We start from the raw sequence: 13,499 nt of genomic DNA, 5'->3' as shown, positions 1-13,499 counted from the left end.
TCAAGAATCCTAGTTCAAAGTGCGAACTGTCCACCAATTCCAGTTGAACAGCCAGAAGACGCGAAACCATTTGCTCCTATGGTGGTTACTGTAAGTTTTTGCTCTGAACTTTATCATATGACTGGATGTGCATCTAGATGTAGCATCACTTGATCTTGTTCTTTACTTTTCAATTTTCCAAAGGCAATGAACAATTGTAAAAATGCTGCTTTGTGAAACTTTTGCTTTTGTTAAAACACGTGCTAATTCCTTCGTAAAGAGTAACTCTAATTTTTATCGTCACAGTGCTCTAAATATTTGTTCAAATTAACTTGGGGTGTCTTTAGGCTTGTTGATTGCGATGAATTCTATGATCCTCCAAGCAAAGTTTTGTATTTTGTAGGGAACAATTGATTATGATGGTCTGGGCCAGTTAGGTGGCGGGACAATGCAGAAGATAAGGGTGAAGAATCCGAAGATCCTTAAGATTACAGAGGTTTAGCAAATGGGAGCTCTAATCGTTGCCTGTTTTTCGTGATAGTGTTTGAAAGCATGTAGGCAATTTAGTTTGAGCTTGTGAAATTTTCTCGGTTACATACAAACTACTGTAGATTAAATTAGCTTAAATGGAAGGAGGCCAATTGAGCGGTTTTGGGGGTAATACGATTTGTAGGAATTCTTAGTGAATCAGCTTAAATGTTCGTTGTTAATTTTAGCCAAATTTCTTAATTCCGTCAATCGTACTAAAAGAAGCAAGGGTATATAATTTTTCACTGTGCCCTGCATTTCTAGTCTAGTTTGCCCTGTTCACTTGTGTCTAAAATCCCTCTTCTTTTCCTAATGAGGCAGTGAGGAGTGTGGTAGCTCGAGTTTCTTTCGACACATGTTTCACTTCTTTTGTGTCTAAAAACATTGTCATTTTTTACAGGCGATATCGAGGGAAGGGAATTGAACGCACAACCTTGGATGCAATGCTTAATCCAGCTACAAGTATGGCAAAAACAATAAATTAGACTTTGAATAATGGCTGCACTTTTCACCGCGCATGGAATTAGGATCTGGATTCTGGACGGTCACAAAAGCATAATATATAGATATCGAACTTTGCTCATACACAAATTATATATCCAAAGCTTTTCCATACTAATCGAGAGACGATTTGTGCATGAATTAATCCTTGTACGTGCCAAAGCTAAAAACTGAAAACCAAAAGCAAATGCCATTAAATTCAAGTAGTCTATTTGTGCTTATTGGGTACACTAAACGTTCCTTTGCACATCAACATTGCTACTAGCTATATTAACTCTCTGAATTTTCATCTGCAATCAAAACAATTTCTGTAGATGTTGTTGTTGTCCTCGATGCAGCTGATGCGGTACTTGAACTGCCGCCAGTAACCACCTCTGGCACTTGTTGTGGGTATAAGAAAAGCTTTGGAGGCATTTGAAGGCTCTCAATTTCTCCTTCAAGCATCTCTACCACTTTATTCATAGAAGGACGGTCGCTAGGCTTCATTTGTATGCACCACGACGCCACAACGATCATCTTCTTAATGATTTTCTTTTCCTCCTCTGTAGCGTCTCCGATTGTAAGGTCCTTCCCTCCACTCAGCTGGTCGAAAACCCATGTCGGAAAGTATATTTGGCTCGAGTGTTCTATATTTGCGTTTAAGTTCTTTCTTTTTCCAGCCATTTCCATCAGTAGCATGCCAAAACTATAGACATCAGCTTTGTACGAAACACCTCCAATGTTTTTGTAGAATAACTCTGGAGCCATGTATCCGATGGTTCCTCTCGCTGCAGTCAAAGACACAATGCTATTATCCAATGGGCATAGCCTTGCTAACCCAAAATCTGAAACCTTCGGAAGAAAGTTCTCATCGAGAAGAATGTTGTGAGGCTTGATGTCGAAGTGCAAAATTTGCATGTCACATCCTCGATGCAAATATTCAATACCACGAGCCACTCCAAGTGAGATTTCAAACATTTTCTCGCAACTTAAGGAGATAACTCCTTGTTGAGAAAATATGTGCTTATCAAGAGACCCATTAGGCATGAAGTCATATACAAGAGCACGCTTTGAACCCTCCACACAAAAACCAACAAGTTGCACCACGTTAACATGGTGAATCCTTCCGATGGTAGCAACTTCATTGATAAAATCCTGCCCGTTGGCTTTCGACTTGCCCAACATCTTGATGGCTACAAGACGGCCACTGCGAAGCTTTGCCTTGTACACAGAACCAAAGCCACCTTCCCCTAACTTGTCCTTAAAACCTCCGGCCATCTTTCTTATGTCCGAGTAAGAGTACCTTACTGGCATGAGCTGATTATTCTGCAGAAAGTCTTCTATATTTTCATACATGGACAAGTGCCTCCTTTTGCATTTGTATATTATTAATGCAATTAAACAGGGAAAGCCAAATAAAAATTTGACTACTTGGAATAGTCCTGCACGTTTCAAAAACATTGGAGTTACCAAATAGATTGATTGCTGTAATATCATCGAACTTGTTCCTTTAGTGCAACAATATTTTTCATTAATTAAGCAACTGTTTGGTAATCCTTTAGTTTTAATTTTTAATCTAAAAAGAGAGAGGAAAAAAAGGCGAGGGGAAATTGTAGAAAGAAGATATGGGGATGGGGCTGGGGGATGATGGAGAAATGGAGAATTCATGAAACAAAACATTATTGGAAAACTCTTTGAGATTGTTTCAAAGACAATAACCATTTCTCTATCCACCTCGATCCTCCCTGTCCTTTTCACATCTTTCTCATATATATTCTTCCATATTCCCCAGCAACCCTTAACTACATAATAATAAGAATGAAAACAAAAACAAAGTGATCATCAAACATTCATTTTTGAATGATGAGTATCTGAAGCTAGAAAAAGTTGCATGATAGCTGAGTACGAGTAGTTCACACTACCTAGGAGAGAGGCCACAGTCATCGGATACGCGTAAAGGGGGTAAGACCTCAAGTCGTCCGTAGGGATAAACTGACCATAGCGGATTGAATAATACATCTGGTACAAAACCGTTTCTGCAGCAAAGCGATGAATATCGATCATAGTTTCCAAATGTAATTTAAGTTTAATAAACATCAAGGTGACCACAAATGAAGAAACTAACTACACATGTATTATATAGAAGCTGCGTTTGAGAGTAAACCACTTGCCTAGTGCCACTTGTATGGGCGGCAAGATCTTGTCGTACCAATGTTCTGCATTGCAAAAGAAGAAGAATTATCATTAAGGATCATATATATTATTTTTCCTCTAAAGGATCATATATTATTTACTATTAAGAGAAAAAAAGGGTGAAAATTAATATCATAGGAGAATGCTAGCTACCTTCGTCGCGAAGGCACTCAATTTTGCTCACGTTGTTGAGCACACACGAGTACTCTGTGCAGTTTGAGGTGCTACAAGCCTGGTCAAACCATGAAAGCTCGAAGCCATGCGCTATTTCACTATATATGCCTTCACAGGACGTCAAGTGTTCATGCATGTCTTCTACGGATAACGAAGGTGAGACCATAAGCATCTGCGTTATTTCACAGGACTCCCCCAAATCCAATGAACTTATGGAGCCATCCCAGCCAAGGATGGAATAAGAAAACATTCTTAAACCATTGGACAAAGAAGAATTGGAAGAGTAGGTGCCGTCCTTGACGCATGGAGCTGTTTCTACAAGGCCAGGAGAATGCATCGGTTTTGGACAGTTCATAAAAATTATAGGCCGTGTTGTGGAACTATTTCTTCTGACCGTTCTATTTGAACTCCACGTCAGTCGGAGTAGATAAGTTCCGTAAGGATCCCCATAACTAAAGTTGGATGGGGTTAAAGAGTAATGCGGGATGGAGTAGTAGTTATCTTTCTTTTGAACAGCAGAATCCACAACACGGATTGTAAAGTTATTGTAATTGATCGCCTTGGCGTAAAACTTTCGGTTATACAAGTACAGGACCGTAACATTTTCCTCACAAGTTAGCTCATACGTACGGTTGCCGCAGTGTTGAGGGTCTCCTTTTAACCGAAATGGAGAGCTTATGCCAATATTGCCACAAGAAAGAGTACAATCAGAATTATTTTCAGGTATCGATGTTTGGGAACAAATAAAGGGAAGAAGAAAGAGTAGAAGAAGGGCTCCATATGGAACTAGTAAGAGACTTCCTCTACACATGGTAAAAGAGAATATAGATGTATCAAAATTATGGAAGAGGGCAAAAAAGCTTAATGGGAGCAAGGGTTTTTGGCTTGTGGCAAGAAGAGGGCGAACTCAGATATAAATTGGCCGCTTGGAGCCCATTATTTATGACAAACGAAGCAAAGACAAACCCACGAGACGAGTAAAACTAGGATAACACTGACAAGCTGACCACTAATGTGGTCCAATAAAATTGTTCCACCTGTCAAGTGAAACTCAATCAAACACTTGCTTTTTCTTGTAACCAATCACCCTGTCGTCTTCCTCAACCCTTCTTTCTCCAGCAACCCCCGCACTCCGTTACTTCTCCGGCGACCTACTCTCACTCCCGACCACTCCCAATCCCTCTTTTCTCCGGCGACGTCAGTTTCAATCCCTCGCCGGCGTCCAGATCTGAGCTCGGTAAAATTGGGTTATGGAAATCCGCGAAATTGGAGGTTATGGAAGACAAGAGGTTTGGAACTTTGACGTTCAAAGGAATTGCAGACTTTGAGAGAGAGATGCTGGGGAGGGAAGGAGGTGAAAAGGTGGGGTATCGGTCGACGACGACTGACGAGGAAATCTGGAGGTTGGTTATGGGTTATGAGTTTAGGATGGTGCTTGGTTATGGCCTTAAAGATGTTTGGTTACTAGAATAGTGGTGCTTTAAAATTAAAGAAAACTAATGAAAATGGTTTGAAAATTTTGAGTTTTAATGATAAAAATAAAATAAAAGATAAAATGAATAGTAACAGGATTGACTTTTTAGTGTAAAAATGTAGTTTTTCGTTAAAGTAAACCGTATTGTGAATTTTTCGTTAAAATCCCTTTAAAATTACAGATATCTTTATATTATTGGACCATGTCAGTGGTCAGTACACTTGTGATCCTCATAGTCAGGACCCAAGTATTATCCCCGGTGGGTACACCTGTGGCCCAATTTGTACACTTGTGGTCCTGATAGGCATGGAGATGGTCGCCGGAGAAGGAGAGGGCTTGTGTTGGCCCAATAAATTTATAACATGTAGCATTTTAACTCTCTTTAAAAAAAAAATATATATATATATATATATTTTTCCCACACACACTCTTTTCTTTTTCTGCACTCTTTCTTATTTTTAAAGGCCAGAAATGTACATATACGTGTGTATGTAGGAGAAGAAAAATCGTGTGTAAAAATCACTTACCCCTTTTTCTTTTATTGAATGAAAAAAAAAAACATTTTAATAAACAAAATTTTCAACATAACAACCATGGTTATTGCAAAAACTTTAACAATACATTAAAGACGTATTCAAAAGAATCAAAACACAAGTCTCATCAATACTAATTCCAACAAACAACAACAACACTAAACTAAAGAGGAAAAATTTGCACAACCAAACTATACCGACAACTTCAAATTCTAGAAGGGTAATGCTAGAGAGAATAAATTAATTTGTAGAATAAATTTTGTAAACTCAATGACAAGGAAGTTGATAATTGGATTATTACTAAAGTGTAGATTAACGTGCTTATTTTTTTTTATTGATGAAACATTGTTTAGTTTGTAAATTTAGTTTACAAATTTAATCTACCTAGCATTACTCAATGTAGAATGACCAATATTGAAGCCACACGACCACAGAACCCACCTCATCTAACTTAGAATAACATGTATAATAATGGGTTGATCTGGCCCATCTGGGGAAGAAACAGTTTCCAGCATCCCAGTTTCTCGTTATAGCGAGTAACAGTTAAATAAAAGCGACTAAAAGGTTTTATTTGATAACGATGGTCAATAACCCATAAGCAAATCACGACCAAGTCCTTCAAATTGAAGTTAAAAACAAAATTGGTGGAAGATTTAAAAAATTTAGAAAAACGTTTTTGGGGTAGGAATTGGAACGAAGGGTTGAATATAAAAAGAGATTATTATTTACCCAAAACATAGGGGACTTCTGCAATCCCATTATCTTATATACAATCATATATATGAATTACCAAGATACCAAACTTCTACAATCAATATTCTCATTGGATAGAATGCTTCTGATCAATTTCTTGTGCTGGTTTCTCATGATAGCAGATGCTGGTATTGTAAGCAAAGTGTATGGCGACAGAGTAGTCCCTGAAAACTGCACAGAAGTAAGTTACTGTGAACACTACGGTCCAGCCATCCGATTCCCATTTCGACTTAAAAGACAGCCATTCCAGTGCGGTTACCATGGCTTTGATCTATCATGCACCAACGGCGGGAAAACCGTGCTTGAGATGCCATCCTCATCTAACAAGCTCATCGTTGAAACGATTGACTACGCTTCTCATGAAATCGGAGTACATTTCCAAAATCATTGCCCGCCTAAAGATATTTTCAATTTCAACTTATCTTCCTCAATCTTTCAATTTGTGCATGGACCGTCTGATGCTAATTATACTTTATTCAGTTGTCCGTCACCACCACTTGAAACAGGCGGATATTGTCTTATCAAACTGTGCCCTTCCGGCCTTGACAATCCTGAAAACCAAACTAACTACTATGCCGTCGACGGCCGGTGTTCCATTGATGATATGAACCTAGTGTCTTGTACCAAGCTGCGTGACTACACATCAGTTCCAGATATTTCATTAGTGGGAGCATCCGGACCTATGATGCTGCAGTGGTCCAAACCATCATGTGGACGTTGCAAAGAGATGGGCAAGCCTTGCAGACTGAAGAGAACTATTGGTCAATATAATTTCACAGATAATCAGACTGCAGAAACTGAATGCGTGAGCGAAGGTATCCTTTAATCTCCCATTTAACTTGACTTGTTGCAGTACTTTGCCGGCAAATATTTCCCTCATTTTCACATTGACAAGGTTTTAATTAGCTAGTTTGTGCAGATAATATATGCAACAAATTTGGACTCAAAGAATATATTCGAACTTATATTAAATGAAAACAAAGATTTATGCAAACAATTCTTCAAGTATTTTATTCTTTTGATAACAAAAGTACTAATTATTGACTTAATGGACCTGCTTTTACAGATAGTACCCGTGGAAGGACAAGCTTAGAGATATCTGGTAAGTTGTTCACATAAGCAATATTTTTACAAGATTGAATTTGAACTGCTAAGAGTTAGCTAGGTTAATCATTGCACGCTTGTGCGATCCATAATCATAAATATTCTTAGATGGAGAGCTAAATCTAAGACGGTTTGGATTATTGAACCTCATGCGAGTGTTATATTTTAGGCTGCTAGTCGGAACTTGCTTCAACAGGCACCAATTTTCATCACTTGTTTTTCAAGTTTTGGATCCCATCCTTGAAAGGGTTCTTCTTTTAAGGTACAAGAAAACCTTACGAGTTCAAAACTCAGTGCCAGCATCCGGATAAAAGACACGTTAACTTCCGCACAAAAGAACGCTATATATGTATAAGTATTAATATAAATTCAATTCTGATTTCTGGGGGCTTTATCAATTGGACGCAATTGTGATTTATTTTAATTTAATTTAGAAATGAGTTGGTTTTTAACGCAGAGTTTCGTCTGTATCCGCAGGTATTTTCACACTTTATGTGGTTGTAACAGTCGTGGGGACTCTCATTTACCGTGTTTATAGCTCCAACAAAATAGAGAAAACAAATCAGTTGAGGATTGAAAGATTTTTGGACGATTACATAGCACACAAGCCAAGTAGATATTCCTACGCTGATATTAAAAGGATAACAAATCAATTCAATGAAAAGTTAGGTCAAGGAGCATATGGAACAGTGTACAAAGGACAGCTTTCCTCCGACTTACTTGTGGCTGTGAAAATCCTCAACAATTCTAATGAAAAAGGAGAAGATTTTATCAATGAAGTCCGAACAATGGGTCGAGTCCACCATGTCAATGTGGTTCGCTTGGTTGGTTTTTGTGCTGATGGGTACACAACAGCTCTTGTGTATGAATATCTACCAAATGGTTCACTACAGAATATCTTATCATCAGCAGATAGTAAAAGAGCTTTCCTTGGTTGGGATAAGGTGCATGAGATTACTTTAGGTATAGCCAAAGGAATTGAATATCTTCATCAAGGGTGTGACCTCCGAATCCTCCATTTCGATATCAAACCACACAACATTTTGCTAGACCAGAATTTCACCCCAAAGGTTTCCGATTTTGGTCTCGCCAAGTTGTGCTCTAAAGATCAAAGCGCAGTATCCATGACTACCATCAGAGGGACCATTGGCTACATTGCGCCGGAAGTGTTCTCTAGGAACTTTGGAAACGTGTCCTACAAGTCAGATGTCTATAGCTTTGGAATGTTGCTGCTGGAAATGGTCGGGGGAAGAAAGAACTTTAAGTTCATGGAAGAGGACTCCACCAGCAGCCAAGTCTACTTCCCAGAATGGATTTACAACCTTTTAGAACAAGGGGACGACCTACGGATTCACATTGAGGACGGAGGAGATGCTGAAACTGCAAAGAAGCTAGCTATTGTGGGTCTAAGGTGCGTCCAATGGCACCCCATAGATCGCCCTTCCATGAAAGTTGTTATTCAAATGTTAGAAGGAGAAGGTGACAATCTAACCGTACCTGCTAATCCTTTCCGGTCTACTTCGAATTGACTGAATACAACTATACTTTGTGTGAAATGAAAGCGTTCAAGAGTTGTACAACTACCACTCATAAAAGTTGATACGAGAGGTCAAGTGCTGTCATATTAAGAAAGTTAAATATTAGGTTTATCTTATATCGTTGGATGTTTAATATTTTATGTAACATATAGGGTTTGTCTATTTAAAGGAGTGTAGTTTTTGTGTTATATATATATATATTCATTCTTCTTTTCAGTAGAGCATCGAAGTTACGACCATTTATATATATATATGTATTCATTCTTCTTTTCAGTAAAGCATTGAAGTTACGACCATTTTTTTTTCTTCTTTTCAGTCTTTTAATTTGTTTTCTTTATTGACTTTATATCAAAGTGTTTCATGAAAAAGCTTTTAGGCTTTCGAGAAACAATCTCAAGTAGGCTCATAGTATCGTCATTCTTTTCGGTCACTAAAATAAATATCAGATTTTGAAACTTCTTTTCTCTTAAATTTGCTAATAACTAAAATTACTTGTTAATCACTAGCATCTATGTATCGTTGTTATACTAAAAGTATCTATAATAGACTCTATAAATAAGCTGCTAACTAAAATTTATGAACAAATTATTTAAGATTTATCTCCATTCACACACTCCCTATATCTTGCTCTTAGGATAACAAAACCGCTACGAATTCTAAATATGCGGACAGATAAATGAACTTCTAATGGCATGGGGGTAGTTATATTTATACAGAGCTTCTACATTACTCTCTAGTAGTTTTTGTTTAAATTTCAAAAAACATGATTTAAGATGCTTTATCTTAAAATTCCATTACAAATTTCTCGTACTGTTGCAGTTTCTCTAGGAGTGCAGAGAACATTTTTTTTTTTTTTAACAATAAAGTCTAGCTCCTCATTGAAGTTGATACGAGAGGTCAAGTGCTGTCATATTAAGAAAGTTAAATATTAGGTTTATCTTATATCGTTGGATGTTTAATATTTTATGTAACATATAGGGTTTGTCTATTTAAAGGAGTGTAGTTTTTGTGTTATATATATATATATATATATTCATTCTTCTTTTCAGTAGAGCATCGAAGTTACGACCATTTATATATATATATGTATTCATTCTTCTTTTCAGTAAAGCATTGAAGTTACGACCATTTTTTTTTCTTCTTTTCAGTCTTTTAATTTGTTTTCTTTATTGACTTTATATCAAAGTGTTTCATGAAAAAGCTTTTAGGCTTTCGAGAAACAATCTCAAGTAGGCTCATAGTATCGTCATTCTTTTCGGTCACTAAAATAAATATCAGATTTTGAAACTTCTTTTCTCTTAAATTTGCTAATAACTAAAATTACTTGTTAATCACTAGCATCTATGTATCGTTGTTATACTAAAAGTATCTATAATAGACTCTATAAATAAGCTGCTAACTAAAATTTATGAACAAATTATTTAAGATTTATCTCCATTCACACACTCCCTATATCTTGCTCTTAGGATAACAAAACCGCTACGAATTCTAAATATGCGGACAGATAAATGAACTTCTAATGGCATGGGGGTAGTTATATTTATACAGAGCTTCTACATTACTCTCTAGTAGTTTTTGTTTAAATTTCAAAAAACATGATTTAAGATGCTTTATCTTAAAATTCCATTACAAATTTCTCGTACTGTTGCAGTTTCTCTAGGAGTGCAGAGAACATTTTTTTTTTTTTTAACAATAAAGTCTAGCTCCTCATTGAACCATGCAATACAAGTTTAGATCACAGATATCTAATTCCAAGATAAAATTATTTATTATGAGTTGTAATTTTTTTTTTTTTTTAAGTTTCAGACGTGAGATTGCATTTTTTAACAATCACATCCTGAGCAAATAAATTTTGATTACTCAATTTAAAAAAAAAAAAATTATTACCTTCAACTTTACACGAGTGACATTTTACAACTATAAACTCTCAGTCAACTACAATTTATGCTTTCTAGCATCACATCTCAATACGTAATGTGAGCTCAATGGCAATTTCGAAGAATTGTACAGCAAAAATTTTCTTTTGGTTATGGGCTTGAAATTCAAAGTTATCAAAGGATTATTTGATGAGAATAAACTTCATATAAGTTTCACTAATGTTGACCTCAATGGCAATTTCGAAGAATTGTACAACAAATTTTTTCTTTTGGTTATGGAGTTGAAATTCAAAGTCATCATTGATAATTTGATGAGAACAAATTTCATGAAAGTTTCACTGATGTTGGCCTCAACGGCAATTTCGAAGAATTGTATAGCAAATTTTTTCTTTTGGTGATGGAGTTGAAATTCAAAGTCATCATTGATATTTGAAGAGAATAAATTTCATGGAAGTTTCACTAATGTTGGCCTCAACGGCAATTTCAAAGAATTTCAGAGCAAAAGTTTTCTTTTGGTTTGGAGTTGAAATTCGAAGTCATCATTGATAATTTCAATGACAATAAATTTCATAAAAGTTTCACTAATGTTGACCTCAATGGCAATTTCGAAGAACTGTATAGCAAATTTTTTCTTTTGGTTATGGAGTTGAAGTTCAAAGTCATCATTGATCATTTGATGAGAATAAATTTCATGAAATGTTGATGATACACCTTGATTCAGAATGTCCATCTGGACTTTGAGTAGAGCTATGCTGGTGACATCCGGAAGGTGACGAAGCCAAAAAGTGTGGTGATGTGGAAAATATGAATAAATTTAAACCTTAAATTCACTAAATGCAAGAAAGCGCATGTGAGCGGGATTGAACTCAATTCACACGTGATGTCAGAGCATAAGTAAAGTACAGTAAAAGTGGAATAAGAATTATACCATCAAATGTACTCTCCTATATCAACATTTGCCAAGAATCCTCGTCGACACGAAAGTTTTGCCACTAAAACCTAGATGGGCGAAAAACAAGGGTGACTGGACCTGAAAATAAAGCTTTGTAAAACCTGTTTTGAAAACGTAATAACCCATCATTGAAACACAAGTATAGTTTTCAAATATATATAAAATACACACACACACACACACACACACACACACACACACACACACACACACACACACACACACACACACACACACACACACTATATTACATATAAAATGACAACACGTATGAATTGAGTTCAATCGCACTCACATGCACAATCTTGCATTTAGTCACTTTTAGGTTTAAATTGCAACTTGCAACTTGCAACAATCAGTGTAGTGATGTGGAAAACTGGAATGTCAACCTGAGAGGGAGGAAATGGGGTCTCTGAGCTGAGCATATTTGCTTATGAGTTTGCCGGAGAAGAAGACGGAATGGTGTAATCCTGAAGTGACAATCTGAGAGTGGACTTTGTGTAATTCAGTGCAGTTTTTAGCAGAGGAAAGAGCTTTTGAGAATAACGGATACACAACTTCTTTGGTACGGCAACTTATACTGCTCAAGTTTCCAGTTTTCATGAATACGGATCCAAATGACGGCTCCAAGTTTGGCCCCGCGTCGATGTTTTGAAATAACAAGTAAAATTTTACAACGCGAGGATGTGTCCCACAATGGGGTCTCCGGGTTAATATCTCACGCGCTATTTACACCTCGTTTGATACGTCTATCTCCAACTAAGGGGTTATGTTTGGTCCGAATCATAGTTATGTAAGAAATTATTTTTAAATAAATAGTGACAAATCATATTTATATATCATTTTTAACCATATAGATTATTTTTTAACCCTTCAATAATTTATTATTTTTAAATTTGTCCTTTAACTTTATTGGTTAATTGAATTAAACTACTATATTAAAATAAGTTTATCAGGACATATTTTGAGTGTTACTTGTTACTAAATAAATAAGGTTATCCGGATATATTTTAAGTGTCATTTGAATAAATATTGAAAAATTTAAATTTAGATTATTGGAAGAGGTAAGAGAAGAGTGTGTATGAAAAGAGTGTTTGAGGTGAATAGAATGTGAAGAATTTGATTAAAATTAGGTAAGATAGTATGAAATAATTAAAATGATGCGAAAAATGGTGTAGAAATGACTTAAGTAATTATAGAAAAAAAAATTAGATTTTTAAAATTTTTCTTTTTTAAATTTCGTCCTTAAAAATAAAATAAAAAACCCAACAAATGGGCCGCAAGGCGGGCTCAATATGCCCAGCCCTATGGCCGAATTGCTCTAATTTGCCTTAAGTAAGATCCATTTGGTTTTAGCCCAACTTTCCATTAGAGTTGGGTTTTGTTAAAAAAAGAAAAAAAAAAAAAAGGTTAAAATTGGTCTATGACCCTATTTAAATTCATACTAGCTTCTTCTTTAAATTCAGACTAGCTTAGATAGGAGTAGTGTTCCATGTTTGGTTGAATAAGGATTTTTTTTTTTTTTTTTAACAAACATATTATCTACATTAAGGGGTGGGGAAGCAGGCTAAGCCTCATAATGAGCTAGTGAATGTGGTTCAAATTCACCTTTGGCGAGAATTGAATCTAAGACCTCTCACTTACAAGTGAAGAGGAATACCACTAGACTTTAGAACTAAGTGGCGTGAGTAAGGATTATAATTGGAGCAACTTTTCTCCATTAAATTGCCCTTTTAATTGGGTGGTTTAATTCCCACACCTAAGAAAAACAGCTCCGGCCCATCCAAATCAATGGGGCGATTCAATAGGCCCACCCACCCCAGACCTATCGACCGGTCCATTTTTGTCCGCTTTAGTGTAGGAAAGGATCCAGGATTTTAAACTCGGGGGGTCCCAATAATAAAGATCAAAAAA

At 36.2% G+C, this 13,499-nt stretch overlaps 2 protein-coding genes across 2 annotated transcripts; one reads left to right on the top strand and one right to left on the bottom strand.

Annotated features, from left to right (window-relative positions):
• Positions 1-1,051: 1,051 nt before the first annotated feature.
• Positions 1,052-4,837, bottom strand: LOC137748987 (LEAF RUST 10 DISEASE-RESISTANCE LOCUS RECEPTOR-LIKE PROTEIN KINASE-like 2.4). The gene is made up of 5 exons (XM_068489169.1): positions 3,334-4,837; positions 3,159-3,203; positions 2,957-3,023; positions 2,814-2,858; positions 1,052-2,434 (listed from the first exon to the last, which is right to left on the bottom strand). Exons 1-5 carry the CDS (start codon positions 4,163-4,165, stop codon positions 1,279-1,281), a joined length of 2,145 nt encoding a protein of 714 aa, XP_068345270.1. The 5' UTR covers positions 4,166-4,837; the 3' UTR covers positions 1,052-1,278.
• Positions 4,838-6,059: 1,222 nt separating this feature from the next.
• On the top strand, positions 6,060-8,972 carry LOC137748986 (rust resistance kinase Lr10-like). Its single transcript, XM_068489168.1, has 3 exons — positions 6,060-6,929; positions 7,181-7,216; positions 7,696-8,972. Exons 1-3 carry the CDS (start codon positions 6,143-6,145, stop codon positions 8,745-8,747), a joined length of 1,875 nt encoding a protein of 624 aa, XP_068345269.1. The 5' UTR covers positions 6,060-6,142; the 3' UTR covers positions 8,748-8,972.
• Positions 8,973-13,499: the final 4,527 nt, after the last annotated feature.

The sequence above is a fragment of the Pyrus communis genome, chromosome 10 (assembly GCF_963583255.1).
Source record: "Pyrus communis chromosome 10, drPyrComm1.1, whole genome shotgun sequence".
NCBI classification, from domain to species: Eukaryota; Viridiplantae; Streptophyta; class Magnoliopsida; order Rosales; family Rosaceae; genus Pyrus; species Pyrus communis.
This window is presented reverse-complemented; position numbering and strand designations above follow the sequence as displayed.